General features: G+C 46.5%; 1 protein-coding gene across 5 annotated transcripts in view; it reads left to right on the top strand.

Moving 5' to 3' along the window:
- LOC130267201 (uncharacterized) overlaps positions 1 to 17,843 on the top strand; it is a 62,461-nt gene extending 44,618 nt beyond the window's left edge. For 2 of the 5 annotated variants that reach the window (XR_008843091.1, XR_008843090.1), the window contains 5 exons: positions 1,529 to 1,660; positions 1,747 to 1,827; positions 2,944 to 3,211; positions 9,643 to 9,727; positions 16,506 to 17,843. Coding sequence is in view for 2 of the 5 variants with exons in the window: in XM_056516598.1 (XP_056372573.1) it covers positions 1,529 to 1,660; positions 1,747 to 1,827; positions 2,944 to 3,197 (467 nt within the window). In the remaining 3 variants the exon portion in view is untranslated. Of the gene's footprint in view, positions 1 to 1,528; positions 1,661 to 1,746; positions 1,828 to 2,637; positions 2,654 to 2,943; positions 3,212 to 9,642; positions 9,728 to 16,505 lie in introns of those variants that run through there. The other 3 variants (XR_008843092.1, XM_056516598.1, XM_056516599.1) reach the window with 3 other exon arrangements.
- Positions 17,844 to 18,198: the final 355 nt, after the last annotated feature.

The raw sequence follows: 18,198 nt of genomic DNA, 5'->3' as shown, positions 1-18,198 counted from the left end.
TCGCCGACATGGGGGGCCCCAATGGCCCCCCTTGGCGTTTGCCCTGGATGCCTGCTGAAGCATTTCAGCAGGCATCTTGTTCCGATCTCTGCCCCGCGAGCGGCAGGGACCGGAATACACCAGGACGTCACAGGACATCCTGGGTGCTTAAGGGGTTAAAGAATAATGTTTCACATTCTGATTTTCAATGCAGGTTCCAAACGAAAGTCAAATGATTAAAGCATGTCTGGTGAAGCAGACATTGAGGATTCGAATGAAGAAAACCTAAACCTGGGTTAGAATGGATTTAGTCTCAAACATTGTTCTTAAATGTGGTTGATACTCTTTATTTGGTGAAGACCCAGATTTATCAAACTGTGTGAGAGGAAAAGTGGAGTGATTCTCCCACAGCAACCAATCACAGCTCAGCTTTCACGTAAAAGGTGCAGTTTTTATATTGGGATAATTTTTGGGGTATTTCTAATATGAGGACCCCTCAAATCCACTTCAAAACTGAACTGGTCCCTGAAAAATTCCGATTTTGAAAATTTTGTGGAAAATTACTGCTGAATTTTGAAGCCCTCTGATGTCTTCCAAAAGTAAAAACATGTCAACTTTATGATGCAAATATAAAGAAGACATATTGTATATGTGAATAAATATATAATTTATTTGGAATATCCATTTTCCTTACAAGCAGAGAGTTTCAAAGTTAGAAAAATGCAAAAGTTTCAAAATTTTTATGACATTTTGGGATTTTTCACCAAGAAAGGATGCAAGTAACGACGAAAATTTACCACTGTGTTAAAGTAGAATATGTCACGAAAAAACTATCTCGGAATCAGAATAATCGGTAAAAGCATCCCAAAATTATTAATGCATAAAGTGATAGTGGTCAGAATTGCAAAAAAGGGCTGCGTCCTTAAGGTGAAGAAGGGCTCAGTCCTTAAGGGGTTAATAATGATAGGTGAACGAACATTGACCCCATGCAGGCTTGCTTAGACTTGCTGGAGTTTGATTGCTTTTAGTGCAGGCCACAGTGACTACAGATGTACCTCACTAGACATAGATGTTGACTGACAATAAGACAACTTGACTTACTGATGAATGACTTGTGGCTGGAGGACTTTAGGCTTAAGGCCTCAAATGCTCTTGAAACAGACACTGAGACGACTGAATTGGACCTCAGCATTCTGCAGAAGAGCAAAGATAGAGATAGCAGCCTGGTTAAATCGGGGGGCTTTGCAAGGAGCACATAGGTCACTTGGGTGTTCACTGTTGCCTCGGGGCTAACAATTATGTGATCCAAACATTTAAGCAACAGGATGTTATCTATCCAACACATGGTGAACTGTAAGGGGAGCCATGGGGGCAAGCATGGACTCAGCCTGACAGGGCAGAAAGACAGTACATGGACACATCATCCTATACTGTCAAAGCACCCAAGATTATTATACTCTTTAAAAATTTAGGTGTAAACCTTTTTAGACATTAGATTAATGTTAAATTAGCAAACAACAGACTTTTTAGAAATTTTTATTTTGATTAGGCAAATCTGAAGGAGGAATGGACAATATTATTTTCATTGAGGACGAAACACCAGAGTCATACATAACCAAAGAGATGCCTCAAAATCAAGATAAAACATTGAAGTCAATCCCTCATTCTGGGGAAAAAAAATGTAAGTTAGTGTTTATGACATTTGATACATTGGGACATATTATAATCTTTAAAGAATAATGTTTCACATTCTGGTTTTCAATGCAGGTTCCAAACGAAAGTCAAATGATCAAAGCATGTCTGGTGAAGCAGACAGTGAGGACTCGAATGAAGAAAAGCTAACCCTGGGTTAGAATGGATTTAGTCTCAAACGTTGTTCTTAAAAGTGGTTGATACTCTTTATTTGGTGAAGACCCAGATTTATCAAACTGTGTGAGAGGAAAAGTGAAGTGATTCTCCCACAGCAACCAATCACAGCTCAGCTTTCACTTTAAAAGAGCTAATTATCTGAGCTATGATTGGTTTCTGTGGAAAAATCCCTCCACTTTTTCTCTCACACAGTTTGATAAATCAGGATCAATTAATGTAAATGCCCACTGTAACTATCAAATATATATATATTTTTTTGTTTAGTTTATTTAAGGCATTAAAGTAAAACTGTCACATGTTCACTTCCTCACTAACCATAGGTACTGATGGATAGTGCATTGGGCGCTGATTCACATAATCCGTACCTTGGCCGGACCCGTAATGCTGTTTGGTCACAATTGTAGTTTATCAATATATGCAAATGGAGTGTAAACTGTCACGTGCATGGTTTTCTGTAGCTAAGTGGCACTGACGTCCGCGCATCCCAGCTGCAGGTCCGCCTGCTTATGAATATTCATCCCCACCCCCTCCGGCTCTTGCTCTCCCCGCCGTTTCAAAATGTTCTTCACTGTGCATGCACCGCTTACTGACATGCGCAGTGAAGACCAGTTACGAGCGGCAAGGATAGTAAATGATGGAGTGAGGGGGGATGAATATTTCTAAGTGGGGGCGCTATGGACGGTCGGCGCTGACCTCAGTGCCACTTAGCTACATAAAACCATGACAGTTCCATTTTCAGCCACATATTCATATATTTTTTTTCTTTTTTATGTTTCGCCCGAACTTCAGGACGGATCCAGCAAAGGTAGGGATTATTTGAATCAGCGTCCCCCGCACTATCCATCAGTACCTGTGGATAATGCGGGAGTGACATGTAACAGTTTCCCTTTCCGTTGGTTAAATTAAATAATTAAATAATAATAATTAAATAATTTTAATTTCTTCTATGAAAAACATTGTTGGATTTATTTAATGGGCTGCAAGCTATTCTAAATTAAAAATTCTGTCTTAGATGATTTTGGTGCCGGTGGATAGACCGATATGTATTTAAAAGTATGGTTTTTCTGAGAAATGTCAAAATTTTTTCCTTAAAAGGTCCAACACGTAGACGTAAACGTGCAAAACCATTTCGGCCGGAGGAGTTAGAAGAGATAGTGAAATTTGTGGATAATAATGATTATTATGAGGCACCTAAAGGTCAAATTAAATCACACAAATCCAGTGTCATGCATCAACTGAGTGTGCATCTCTATAATAAGTTTGGAACTTGTCACACACTACGCCAATGTCAAAAGAGACTGTCCGATTTAAGAAATCGACAAAAAAAAAAACCTTGGTGCGATTCGTAAGAAGTTTGCCATAGGTAAGTGCACGTAGTATCAATTTATTAAAATTTCTTATTCTTTAAAAAATGTATCTTTTTATATTTTTGAAGCAAACTTATTTACTTAATTTTTACAAATTGGATGATTATAAGGTCAGTTGTTATGTGTTTACGCTGTTGTTCCTGATTAAACTTGCATAGGAAAAGTGGTGCATTTGCCCATGGCAACCAATCAGCTTGCTTCTTTTATTTTTAAACAGACATATTAGGGGGCGTGGTCGGCGCTGGACATGAGCGGTTGCATAGAGCTGTAGCTCCCGCTCCTACGCCCGTGTTAAGCATCATCCTGTACCGATCCTGGCCCAAATTTCGGTCCGGACCCGCTCTCACACCCTGGGGATGCCAGCCAAGCTGGATCCGACCCGCAATAAGGGCAGCGCAACCGCGGAGAAGCTGAAAGAGTCAGCCCCAATTTGGCGCCCCGGCCACACACTCTTCTCACAGGAACCAGATGGGTTCCTCTCCGCCCAGCCCTGCAGCTTCTGAGGTAGCGGAACAGGCTCCAGAACCCAGGCTGAGAGAGGTCTCATCCCATCTCCTTGCTGCTATAACCTCCTGCCAGACTACACTCACTGGCAAGCTGGAGGAGGTTAAAATTGATGCGGGACAGGACATGCAGGCCCTGAGGGAGAGGGTCACACATGCAGAGGGGCTCATATCCACTGTTGAGAACACCCTGGCCCCTGTACCTGTCACCTCATCTGATCTCACTTCTCAGCTGGAGTTAAGCAGGCAAAAAGCTGATGATCTGGAATATAGACTGAGGAGGAATAATTTACGTATTATTGGGCTGCCTGAAAGAGCTGAGGGCTCCATGCCCGGGGCCTTTGTGGAGCAGTGGCTCAAGGACTCCTTTTCTGATGCACCTTTCTTTATTGCCTTTACTGTGGAGAGAGCGCACCACGTCCCTGCTAAACCGCCCCCTCATGGGGCCCCTCTGCGGCCTTTGCTGGCCCGCATCCTAAATTGCAATGATCGAGAACGGATTCTGCGGATGGCGCAGAGAGCTCCTGATCTAGTTTATGATAACGCCTAAGTTTCCATATTCCCTAACTTCTCAGCGGATCTGCAACGTCGGATAGCTACGTTCATGGAAGTGAAAAGAGAAATGCGAGATCTTGGAATTGCTTACTCCATGGCTTATCTGGCCAGACTACGGGTGGTGGATGGTGACCGCACCTTATTCTTCGTTGATCCGGGAGAAGCTGCTGACTGGGTGTGACGCCAGCATGGCTCCCATCACCGCTGAAGCCTTCTGATGTTCCTGCTCTATTTGCCTGCTCTAGACTCCTGATCCTGTGTTGCTGATGAGTACCTCTCCCTTCCCTTTTTCCTTTCCCCCCCTTCCGCCCCCCTCTCCTTCCCCCCTCTCCCCTCTCCAAACCCCCCCCTCCCCCTGCTCCTTCCTTCTTCCCCCCCCCGCTCACTCCTTTCCCCTTCCCTTCCCCCCCCCTTTTCTTTTCCTTCTCTCCTCATGTTCTTTCTCTGCTACCTTCTCTTCTTTTCCCCCTAGTGACTCTCTCTCCTGAGATTGGGCGACCCTAGTTTCTTCTGCTGCACTTGGTTTGTTTTTGAGGGTGGGACGGGGATGGGCTGAACTTATATGGACTCAGCACGGGCTCCCCCGTAAGGCCAACAGCCGTAATGGTGCCATGTTCCCGATCTGACTGTGCAAATGGATGCTTACGTTTGGTTTCTTGTTTCCGAATTTGGCGCTGCCTCAGGCCTTGGGACTCACGTTTTTTCATATTTCACCGGGACGCTTTGCTGCTACATAGTCTGGACTATACTGCATCCCTGCTATCTGTTTCTACCCCTATGTGTTTATCTACTCTATTTAAGCCGTGACTGAGCTACATATTATGTCTTGGAACGTTAGAGGGATGGGCGCCGTTAAAAAGAGGGCTCTGGTTTTTCCCATATCCGTAGACACAACCCATAAATTATATGTGTCCAGGAGATCCACATGATTCCTGATAACTTGAGGGTGTTTAGTAAACTGTGGGTGCAATGGGCAGGGCAATCATTCCATTCCACTTATTCACGGGGTGTCCTTGTTGGTCAACAGGTCATTACGGTGGGAGGTGGATCAACTGTGGGTGGACTCTCTGGGTCGTTATGTATTTGTGCATGCCTTTATTGATAATGCTCCTTTTGTCTTCCTAGGTATTTATAACCTCCTTCCGGCCACACTGGAGGTGCTACATCTGGCGGTCACCTTTGCTGCGGGATTTCCTCATGCTCGGGTGTTATGCTTGGGTGATTTCAACTTAACTCCAGACCCAGTGATGGACCATTTTCATGTGTCACCGCCATTGTCTCCACCATCTGCTCACACCCCCTTGACCTCCCTTCTGTCTGAGGTAGGCTGGCTTGATGTGTTCAGGTGTAAATTTCCTCTTCTTTTACAATATTCATGTGTTTCTATTGGTAGTAATGCCCTTTCACGCATTGATCTGGCATGTTGCACTTTCATTTTTTATGCCCTGGTAACCAATATGTCCTTTGGGGCCCATGCTATCTCTGACCACTCTCCTCTGTTGTTGGAGATATCGCTGTCCCAGGAGACTTATGTTCGGAGGTGGAAAGTACATCCCTTTTGGTTACAGCTCATTGGCCCCAATGACAGAATTCCTGATCAGCTCCAAATTTCCTTGTGGCTAACCGACCCTCGTGTGCTGCAGACCTATTGTGGGAGACACTTAAGGGCTATCTACGTGGCTGCCTGAAATCTACCATTTCCTATATTAAGAGGGAGTCGGCAATTCGAGAGACTGAGTTGGCCTGCACGTGCACTGATTTGGAGGCTGCATATGTGGCTGACCCTACTGAGGCTAACAAGCATGCCTGGCTTACCACTGGTAGACAGTACATCCTCCACCTTAACGAAAAGATGAATCACAAATTGTTTTTCTCCAAGCAATTTTATTTTGAACATGGTAACCAGTATAGTAAATTGTTAGCACACCTGGTTAAACAGAACCAGGCTGCCCCCCCCCCCGATTGTTAGAATAGCATCCGAAACTGGACAGGTATTGGTTGATAGCACTTTGATTGCTCAAAGATTTGCTCAATTCTATTCTTCCCTGTATGCCTCTCAGGTCCGATACTCCTTTGAGGACCTGACCTATCTGGACTCTATTCGGTTCCCCATGCTGTCCCCCGACTCCGTCTCTCTATTAGATTTCCTATCACTGTAGAGGAGATATCTGAGGCTATTGGTGACATGCAGAGTGGGAAAGCTCCTGGCCCTGATGTCATACCTGTATAAGTGTATTCCCGTTATGCCACCCTTTTACAGGGACCCTTGAGGGACATATATGACGCAGCTTTTGAGTCCAGCTGCCTCCCGCCATCCCTGTACGATGCTAACATAGTTGTCCTCCTAAAACCAGACAAAAACCCCCTTGAGTGTAGTTCGTATAGACCCATTTCCTTAGTTAACATGGATTATAAATACTTGCTAACAGATTAAATAAAGTTATACTCTCCATCATTCATGGAGATCCAACGGGCTTCATGCCTGGCAAATCCACCTCCAATATTCCGAGGGTTCAGGTCGCAGTTCAAATTGGGGGGGCGCTGGATGAGGACTGGGCCCTGGCCTTTCTTGATGCAGCCAAGGCCTTTTATTCTGTGGAGTGGGTGTACCTTCGGGAGGTCCTCCTTCATTTTGGCTTTGGCCTCGCTTTATCAGATGGGTTTCGATTATATATTCTTTCCCCCAGGCTCGAGTGATGGTGAATGGCCTCTCTTCTGACCAGTTCGCCTTGGGTAGGGGAACTCGTCAGGGATGTCCCCTGTCGCCGCTCCTTTTTGCTGTGGCAGTGGAATCCCTGGCCCTTCTCCTTCATATAGATGGGAGGGAAGACCGTCTCGGTCTATATGCAATTGATATGATTTTATTTATGTCTCGGCCTCTCAAGATGCTTCCCCGTGCTATTTCTGTGATTGACTGTTTTGGGGACTTTTCTGGCTTGCCTATAAATTGGATGAAGTCCGCTTATATGCCTCTCTGGCAGCGACCTGGACCCTCCACTCCTATCCTATGTCAAAACCAAATTCCGGGTGTGGGGTGCCCTGCCCTTAGCGGTCCCTGGTAGGATTAATTTGGTTAAAATGATCGTCCTTCCCAAACTCCTATATATTCTTGAACACTCCTCCAATCCAGTCCCTATGAGTTTTTTTTAAATCCCTTGACTCCCTTCTCCTGACCTTTGTGTGGGGTACTGGTAGATCTAAACTAAAACTCTCCACTCTGCAGCACCCTAAAGACCTGGGGGGACGGCATTACCTAATTTTAAGATATATTACTTGGCTGGCCAACTACGTTACCTCCGGCATTGGGTCTCTCCTGATTCCCAGTCACCTGTGGAGCTCCATCTCGCCTCATTTTTAGGGCTCACTTCTATGCGTGCCCTCTTATAGAGCACTCGCCCTAGGACACGTAAGCTCCTTCCCTTACACAGACTGGCATTGCAGGTATGACGCCAGGCACAAACGCTCACTTTCCTTTACTGATATTAAGGATGACCTCCCTCTTTGGTGTAATCCTCACTTCCCTCATTTGGCGGACACCCTAGACCCCCCTTCTGGGTAGCACATGGGGTGACACAGCTGGGTGACTTGTTTCAGCAGGATGTTTTGAAATCATTTACACAGATCCAGACCGACTTTGGGGTTCCCCGTGAGGCATTTTATAGGTATTTACAACTCCGACATGCCCTGACAGCCCAGTTCCCCTCCCCGAGACCACCCATCTCTACATACCCCCTTACTGGGATCCTTAGGTCCCAAGGACTGCAGGGCCTGATTTCTATGCACACACCTCACCAGGGCTAAGATTGCAGTTGCTGCTGACTCAGCGGAGGCTTATTGGAAGGCATGCGTCCCTTCGCTAACGGCGAATGTCATATGTCAGTGTCTCCGGCAGCCAATAATAAACTAATCCAACTTTACATAACTCATCATTGCTATCTTACTCCGACACGGCTTCATAGAATGGGACAGGTGCCTTCCGATGCCGGTCCTAGATGTCATTCTCTTGGAGCTGATTTTTGGCACATGTTATGGCAGTGTCCCTTCCTATAGATGTACTGGCGCAGTATTACAGATTTCCTGTCATCCCTCATCTCTATCCCGTTCATCTTGGATCCCCTGATCTGTCTATTTGGTTTGCTCCCTGAAGAATCTTGGCACCACCACATGCGGATATTTTTGCGTGAGGTGTTGTTTTTGGCCAGGAAAGCAGTGGCTCTGCGCTGGATGGACCCTCGTACTCCCTCTCTCCCACAGTGGAGGAAACTGGTCAATACTATACTTTCCTATGAACAGTTAGTCTTTAAACATAAAAATGCCCTGATAAATTCCAGAAGGTTTGGGGAACTTGGTGTAGCTCACCCCTCACTAGATACTCGCCCTCTGCATTTACATCACTAATGTCCTCTGGGGCTTTTGGCTCTCCCTTTTAGCCCTCCCCTCTGGGGAGCCAGCTGATGATAGCTTTTACCTCACCTATTATCCCTTTCATATGTCTTGGTGTACTGTTTTTAGGGGCTTGGTCCCCCCCCCCCCTCTTTTTGCTTTTTGGTTTGTACCTGATTTTGATCATTTTAACATGAGCCAGTAAAAGCTACGTTTTATTTTTTCTCTATCTTGTGAGCTGGATCCCTGCACTTTCATGTGGTTCTCTATTACGGGAAGCGGCCCGGCTTCATCCGAGCTCCAGGTGCTCCTACCTAACCCCAGTCTCTGCAACTTACTATGAGTGGATGGTGAGCTGAGCATTTCCTTTTTTCTTGTTGATGTTCATATGACGCTTAGCCCCGATTGTATACCATTACGCCAAGAGGCAGCGCTTTAAGTTTACATTATGTTTACTGTTCTTAGGTTGGGTTTTTCCTGATTGTGTGACTCTACATGGATGGTACTGTATGACTTATTGATATATTGACTAATTGTATAGCCTGCATTATTATTTTGTCGTACAAATGTCCATCCTGTGGAGCTGCTTTTATTCAAACTTCAATAAAACGAGTTTAAAAAAAACAGACATATTAAAAATGAACGAAGTGATTTGATTGGTTGCCATGGGTAACTGCACCACTCTTCCGCAACAAAGGGTTTTGATAATTCACCCCATATCCTTGTTCATTTAGAAAAAAATAAACATTAGAAGAGTTACAAAAGCAAACCATTACATTTCTAATACATTTTGTTGGTAGGACACAAAAAACATTCAGAATAAATATGTTTTGATGCTATGTGCACATGGTCTACCAGGATTTTTCATTCTTTAGCATAAATTGCACATATCTATATGATATGTATATTTCAATTAATTCAACACCTTTTTTCAATTATATTAATTTTGAGAAAATACTTAATATTTTCTAATCATTATTACCTAGGTGAAACTAATCAAAACAGTCCTTATATGCAGAATAAGAAAGATAACGGACTTACAGGTTCAAACAAGAACACATCTTCCAACTGGTAAGTTTATTTTTTTTGTTGCCTTTAATATTTTGTCATGGATTGTTACTACTGTTTTGTGATATTCATAGTGCATACCAGTGAGCATTTTTTTGGGACAAAATCTGCTCGTCAGCTTTATCTCAGACCACAGCATAAGACACGTTGAAGGCAGTAGAGTTAGGTGAGAGTACCTTTGTGCGCTAATCGTGATGATTGGATCACCACAACAGAGCTGTTCGAGATCCAATCAAACCTTTGATTGACCACACTCCCACAGATGCCATGATCTGTTTTGATCACGCCATCATAGTGGTTTTTTTTTTAAACTGTTTTTATTGCAATGTAAGTGCTCAACACAAATACAGACGGAGAATATCAAAAGCTGGCGGTGAGAAATACAGGTATCATCCGACGCCATGCCGGAAAAAGGAGGATCAATCATCAGCATGACACGAGCAGATACATCAGCAATGAATCAACTAAAACACAGAAAACATTTAAACCAACCACCATACGGTGGGAACGCAAGAACTATGGAAAGGGAAACAAAGACAAACACAAAGACGATACACTACAAACACAAAACACCACACAAATCCGTCCAGGTCAGGTGGAAGGGGGAAAAGGAAGAGGGAGATGGGAGAGAAAAGAGAAAAAAGAAGGGAGGGGAACAAGAGAAAATAAGGGGGAAAGGAAAAGAAAGAAGGGAAAGGAGAGAGGGAAACAAAGAAGGGGGGGGGGGGGGAGTATCAGCCTAGTAGCCGAGGGGGAAGACTGTGATAGAAGGAGGTCTCTTGCTGCCAAGAACCTGGAGACCGTGTGTTGGGCATGGGGGGAGGCACACCAGGTCGCCCATATTTTATAGAATTTGGCAGGGTTCTTACAATGTTTATAAACCAGTTACTCATAGTTCACTGAGGTGTTCACGAGGGCTTTCCAACCAGCAACTGTGGGAGTCCTAGAGTCCATCCAACGCAATGCTATGGCCTTGCTTGCAAGGAAAAGAACTTCCCTGAGGAAGATGATCTCAGCTGGCGACCACAATTCCTCATCAAAAAGACCCAGAAGGCAGTGCCTCGGGAGCATCGGCACTGGTCGTTGAGTTAAGGTATTAAGAAACTGTATCACCTCGGACCAGAATGATGCTATATAATGGCAGGACCACATCATGTGCATAAAGTCAGAGTCAGGATGCCCACAACGGTGGCAAGATGAGTCTGGACGCCTACCCATTTTAGCTAAGCGTATCGGGGTGAGGTACGACTGGTGGAATATGTATAGCTGAATCAGTCGGTTGTTAATAGAAGGTGAGACATACAGATGTGAGGAGAGGGCATCATCCCACTCCTCATCGGTCATGTCAGCTACACAGCTCCTCCAGCGCGCCTCAACCGACAGCGGCTCCCCCCCCCCCCAACTTAGCATTCAAAAGGGCAGTATATAGGGAAGTGAGAGAATGGAGCACTAGACCTAAGGAATTGTACTTGAAAGGCGTGTCTGAGCTGGAGGTATCGGTAAAATGATCGCCTGGGGACAGACTTAACGTCAATAAAGTACTGGAAGTCCCTAAAGGCACTACCGTCATAGACATCACTAATGGAGATCACACCATAGGACCTCCAAAAGTGCGGGTCCAGTTGGTCAGAGAAGTGTGGCAACGTAGGATCATGCCACAGTTGTCGATCCAACAGGTTGTCCGTAAAAACAAATAAACGTTTAGCATAGGTCCAGAGTTTCAGGGCCAGTCTATGCAAAGGAAGCCAAGGGCCCCCCAGGCCAATCCTACCCTCCAAGATGGGCCACAAGTGAGAGAGGTGTAGACTATGGGCGAGGTGATGCTCACTATTGGGGAGGGGCTGCAAAGAGACCCAGTGTCTAAGATACCTGAGCTGGCCAGCCATGTAATATAACTGTAGGTCGGGTAGTGACATACCTCCCTTAGTTCTAGGTCTTTGCAATGTGGTCAGTTTTAGCTTGGATCTATTACAGCCCCATATAAACGGAGGAAAGAGAGAATGCAGCTGCTTAAAAAAGGAGACTGGTACTATGGCTGAAGCATGCTCTAACAGATAAAGACACTTGGGGAGGACCACCATTTTGATGAGATTAATTTGGCCCGCCACAGAAAGGGGTAGGGCAGCCCAGGTCCGGAATTTGGTACGGACATAGGATAGAAGAGGTAGAATGTTCGTCTGGTGATCCTCCCCAAACTGCCTGTTGATATTGATGCCTAAATATTTGAACTGATCTACGACCCGCAGGCCATGTAAACAATTCCCTACCTGAGAATCTCTGATGGGCATATACACCGACTTGCTCCAATTGATCCTAAGACCCGAATAAACCCCAAAGTTGTCAATGAGGCCGATCCCCAAAGCCAGAGTGCACGCAGGATCAGACATGAATAAGATCATGTCGTCAGCATACAGGCCTACCCTATCCTCCCTCGAGCCAATGCTTATACCAGCGTATCCCGGATGCTGAAGGATCCGGAGGGCCAAAGGTTCAATAGCAATAGCAAATAATAGGGGAGAGATAGGGCACCCCTGTCGCGTGCTCCTGCCCAGGGAAAAATAAGGAGAAAGAGCACCGTTGATGGACATACGTTATCCATTTTATAAAGTTAGGTCCGAAGCCAAATCTCCGGAGAGTTTCCAGCAGGAAGGACCACTCAACGGAATCGAATGCCTTAGCCGTGTCTAAAGAGGCCAGCGCTCAATCCCTCCCCCTGTAGCACCTATTTGGGTGAGTGTCTGGACCCTCCTGATGTTATCAGATGTGGACCTCCCAGGCATAAAGCCTGATTGATCTGCATGAATGATTTCCAAAATAACTCGATTCAGCCGAAGGGAGTGTATTTTAGCGAGCAACTTATAATCTAAATTGAGTAGGGAAATGGGTCTGTATGAGGAACATTCTAAGGGGTCCTTATCCGGCTTCAAAATGACCACTATAGTAGCATCATAAAAGGACTCGGGCAACGCGTCAGAGGTAAACGTGTAGTTATACATGGCCAGCAATACCGGAGCCAGCTGCTCCTTGTATTGCTGGTAAACCTCCACTGGAATGCCATCAGGGCCCGGCGACTTACCTCTCGCCAGGGCACCCAAGGCATCTTCCAATTCCTCTATAGTCAACTCCGACTCCAGAGAGGAAGCACTGACAGCGGACAGTCGAGGGAATGTGATGTCGTCCAGGTAGTCAGACAGTTCCCGTGAGGAGTAGGTGGCCTGAGAGGTGTATAAATCAGAGTAGAAGGAGACAAATCTGTCAGAGATCTGGGAAGTAGTGGTCAACACAGTCCCATCCACCGAACGGACCTGTAGTACCCTCGGAGACTGGGCGTTCTGGTGAATAAGGTGGGCCAGTAATCTACTGGACTGATTTCCCATCTCAAAGGCCTTCTGTTGGGTAAAAAAAAGCTTACGAGCCGCTTTCTCCTGCAGACAATGTAAGTACTGTCGCCCCGCCTGTAGCCATACAGTTTTATTGTCATCGGTCGGGTCAGTGATGTAAGTACTCTCCAGGTCAGCACAACGGTCCCCCAGCTCAGACTCCTCCCTCATCGCCTCCCTCTTAATATAAGATATGGCCGACTGTAAACACCCCCGTAGGAATGCTTTAGTGGTTTCCCACACTTAGATGCGGTCGTCAACCCCATTATGATCTACAAAGAACATGGAGAGTTGTACAGGTATACCATCATGAGGGCCAAATAAGGACAACCAATAAGGATTTAATTTCCAGCTTCGGATATTAGAGGGGCCAGGGGTCTGCAGGGTCAGCAGGAGAAGGGAATGATCGAAGACCCCCCTAGTGACATATGCTACAGCCTGGACCATAGGGAGTACAAGCGGGTTACCCAACACCATATCAATGCGCGAAAGGGAGTTGCCACTAGCAGCCTGACAGGAATATACACGGGCATGGGGATGTAAATGCCGAAAGGTGTCCCTCCAACCTAATTCCTGAACCAGGGCACTCAGCGGAGTCGGGGAAGAGGAAGGAACAATGCCAACCCCTCTCCTATCCAAAGCCGGGTCCAACACATGATTGAAGTCACCCATGCAGAGAACTCTAGCCCCTGGAAAAGAGGCAGCGAAAACTGCAGCTTGGTGTAGAACCTCCAGGGCACCAGGAGGAGGGACATAAATACCCAAGAGGACATAGGGGGAATTGTCAATAAGTGAGAAAATGAACACATACCTGCCCTCAGAGTCGACCCGAGTGTGCCTCGCCTCCCACCTCAGGGATTTGTGTATCATAAAAGAGACTCCCCTGGAATGTGAGGTGTGGCAAGAGTGTAGCGTCCATTGCAACCAGGGCCTAGACAACCACCGAGTGTTAGGGGCAATCAAGTGCGTCTCCTGCAAACAAACCACAGTTGGTTGGTACTTACGTATAGTGGCATACACCAGAGATCGCTTACGAGGACAGCCAAGACCCCTCACATTCCACGAAAGGTACCTAACATTCGCCATGTGGAGAGAGTGAAGCTGAAATGAAAGGAATGGTGAGAGAAGAGAAACAGGGGTAAAACGAGTACCCGATGTGTAAGTAGAAGAGGGGGCAGGTAGGGGGATGACAGAAGGGGGTAGAAGAGCAGGGAAACCACAGAGAAGGAGCGAAGGAAAGAGGGGAGAAGGGCAGGCAGCCCGACCGGGACGTACACAAAACGAAACAGACACAAAACACTAGACAAAGACAAAACAAGAAGGTCATAAACAGATACAACATGCATAAGGACATTAGCCTAAGGCCCAGAAGAGATGTATAATACGGGGGGAACTGTGTTAATCAAGGTCGCAGGGAAAAGAACCTCACGATCTGCCATCAGGGACAAACAGCAGTGCCATCAAATAACTAGGGTACATAAACAAAAGGAAATACGGGTGGGCTATAACCCGGGCAATACACCGCACAGTATAGTGAGCATGAGCAGTGCAGAACAACATGCAGTCCTGAGGTATCAACCGGACTTCAAGTCCCATCAGCAGAGCAGTAACATGCCGTCAGAACTGCTTCAGTCACAGGTGTATGGCAACATTCACCAGTGGAGTACCAGGTCCCCTATGGGGAAGTCCAGCGTAGGGGAAAGGGATAAACGGTACAGGGAGGATGCAGGATCCGTTGGTCACAGAGCAGCGTGAGGAAGGGGTCTGCATGGGTCCGGCATGAGAGAGAACATACAGTTACTGAGGGGCAGTCCATGGGGGGGGGGAAGAAACGGGGGGGGGGGGGGGGTAGGACAGCGAGGTCGGGTGGGGTATCCAGGTGGGGTATGCAGGTACGGAGGGCGAAAGTCCACGGGTGAAGGTGGCAGTTGGGTGCATCCCTGAATGTGTATGCACATGGGGGAGTAGGCCATGAGGGGACCTGGAGATGGGTACAGGGGGCACACCAGGGGTCCCAGAAGCAAAGTCACTGTAGACAGCAGTACTCACAGTTCACTGGCAGTTCGGGAGTACCAGACAGAGCAATAGGCGGCAGGGCCCAGCCGGGCCCAGATGGCGCACAAGACCTCAGCGCCTCACATTGCGCCTCCTTGAGGCCCACTCGTCAGCCTCCTGTGGGGTAATGAAGAAGATGGCCCTCTCACCGTCCACGACCCTCAGTCGGGCTGGGTACACCATAGAATATGGGATCGCCATGTCTCTCAGCTTCCGCTTCACCACTTGGAAGGTGGCACGCTTCTTCTGCAGGTCCTGGGAGAAGTCAGGGAATATCGACACCAGAGCTCCATTGAAGGTAAGCTCTGGCAGACGACGGAGCAGTCGTAAGGCGATGTCCCGGTCATTACAGTTCAGCATCCTAGCTAGAAGCGGCCTCGGCGGGGCCCCTGGCGGGAGGGGGCAAGTCGGGACCCGGTGTGCTCTCTCCACCGCGAAGTGAACGGGGCGTCAGGCAACAGCTCCCGCAGCCACTTTTCAACGAAGGAGCCGGGGTCCTGACCTTCAGAGTGTTCCGGTAGGCCAACAATCCGGAGGTTGTTCCTCCGCAACCGGTTCTCCAGGTCGTCTGCCTTCTCTTTCCATTGCGACGCAGTGCGCTTCAGGTCTGATATCGCAGCAGGTAAGGGCGCCACTGAGTCCTCGACTGAGGAGATACGATCTTCAGCCTGTCTCACCCTGTCCCGGAGGTTGTGCAGGTCCTGCCTGATTTGGCCAATGTCAATCTTCACTTCTTCCAGCATACTCGTCAGGGAAGTTTTGCACATGGTAATGGCAGCCAGGAGTTGCGCAGACACCTCACTTAGGGTCACCTCCCCTGGGACAGCGGCCAGTGTAGAGGGAGTCTCCGGGCGGGAGTCAGGTACCGGCTCAGCAGGAGCGGAGGAAGAGGGCCCGGCGCCATCTTGGTCATGGCCGCGCGCGAAACCCTGCAACTTCGCGGCTGCCGCCACACCGCTCTTATTAGCTGGCATGATGGACCCCACCGATCCACTGCGGTTCCGAAGTCTCTGAGGCAAAGTTCTGAGGTCCAGGATGAAGACAGGATGCTAAACAACACGGTTCAGAGCGGAGCTAGTTCAGCATGCGTCCGTTCGGCTCAGTGTCTAGGCCACGCCCCCCATCATAGTGTTTAATGGCGAACATCAGCGTGACCGTAATGTGTATGTCATGTGGCGTAAAGTAATAAGGCCAAGAAACGTACTTTTACCTAGAGATTTTGAAAAGGGTTAAACAAAGTCTGGCTTTTTAAATCAATTTTGACACATTCGGATATTTTTAGTGGAACATGACAATTTACTTTGACAACATGACATAACTTTGACAATTTAAATATGTTTACACAGTAAAAGCCACAGTTGAGGATGATTTGCTTGCACTCACCCTGCATCCAGTCGAGCCCGAGGTTGGAAGCAATATTCAGGACATGCAGAGACTCTCATCTTGTAACAGAGATTGAACAGAAAGTGGAGAAAATTGTTCATGAACGGATGGACAAATTGGAAGGACATCTTTCAACTTTAATTCGAAACTGCATGAATGAGATCTCATCTCAGATAGAAAGTATTTGAAATTATAATGTGGCTGGGCAATGTCTTGACCTTACCCTTGATCTTGAGCCTTAGACATTTCTTTTTAAGTAAAGAAAAAATATTGTTAAAAGTAGGTAGAAAATGATGTAAATTATATACTGTTTATTTTTTTTTCATTGTTCGCATTTCATATTGGCAATCTGCCTTTTTGATTTACATATTTTTGTCTCGCCCCCTCCCATAGGCTTGCATTGAGTGCAGAGCGTGACGTCACACGGGGGCAGAGCCGTGAGGTCACTATGCTCTGTCCCCGTGATCGCCTGTAATCAGACCCGGAGCGAGCACGCTCCGGGGGCTGATTCTAACGGGGTGCGGCGTGGAAGATCACGGGGGTCCCCAGCGGCGGGACCCCCGTGATCAGGCATCTTATCCCCTATCCTTTGGATAGGGGATAAGATGTCTTAGCGCCAGAGATCCCCTTTAAGTATCAAGTGATCTGGTCTCCTTGGCTCTCTTATATGACTTCCCCTGAGTTTAGGAACCATAACTTGCCATTGTGATACATAATGGGGGCCGATGGTAGTGGACCAGTCTGAAAGGTACGTGCACCTACCACTTATCTCTTCTGTATCCTCAACCTGTTTCTTCTCCCTATCTCTCCTCTATTTCTCCCCCTCTCCCTGCCCTTTTTTCCTTACTTAACTCTCCCTCTTCCCTGCCCTCCCCGGTATCCCCCTTGCTCTGCCTTCCTCATGTCTCCTGCATTTCCCTTTTTTAGTGTGCTCTTTCTTCCTCCTTTCTTTCTTCCTTTACCCTTAGCTTCAGGTATAACCAATACTTTCAGTGTCCCTTTGCTGCACCTCTTTAAGTGTGGAGGGTGACACCCTCTTCCAACCACATCCCGGTGTTTACGGTGTTAACTGCCCAGGTTGGTGACCTCAACCTGCCTGTAGATGTTTGTGATGCTGGACATACTACTGTGAGCCCTGTTACGACATCAAAGCTTGTTCCTGCATGTTCAATTGTTAAGGGGTCACTCTCCCCATTGTTCTTTTCCAAATACGTATTATGTTTGTTGTAAAATGTGTTGTATGCATACTTGTTTATCTTGAAATCTTGAATAAAACTTTACTTTAAAAATAAAAAAAACTACAGATCACGGCACATAAAATGAGCCCTCATACCTCCCCGTATATGGAAAAATTTGAAAGTTATGGTGGTCAAAATAGGGCAATTTCAAACATACTAATTTTGTTAAAATAGTTTTTTTGATAAAAATATTTTTTTTAAAGCGGTACAATTCTAGAAATCATCATGGGTATCATTTTAATTGGATTGACCCACAGAATAAAGAAAACATGTCATTTTTACCATAGTGTACAGCGTGAAAACAAAACCTTCCAAAATTTGCTAAACTGCAGTTTTCTTTTCAATTTTCCCACATAAATAATATTTTTTTGGTTGCGCTGTACATTTTATGGTTAAATAAGTGATGTCATTAGAAAGT

This window comes from Hyla sarda, chromosome 4, assembly GCF_029499605.1.
Source record: "Hyla sarda isolate aHylSar1 chromosome 4, aHylSar1.hap1, whole genome shotgun sequence".
Classification (NCBI taxonomy): Eukaryota; Metazoa; Chordata; class Amphibia; order Anura; family Hylidae; genus Hyla; species Hyla sarda.
This window is presented reverse-complemented; position numbering and strand designations above follow the sequence as displayed.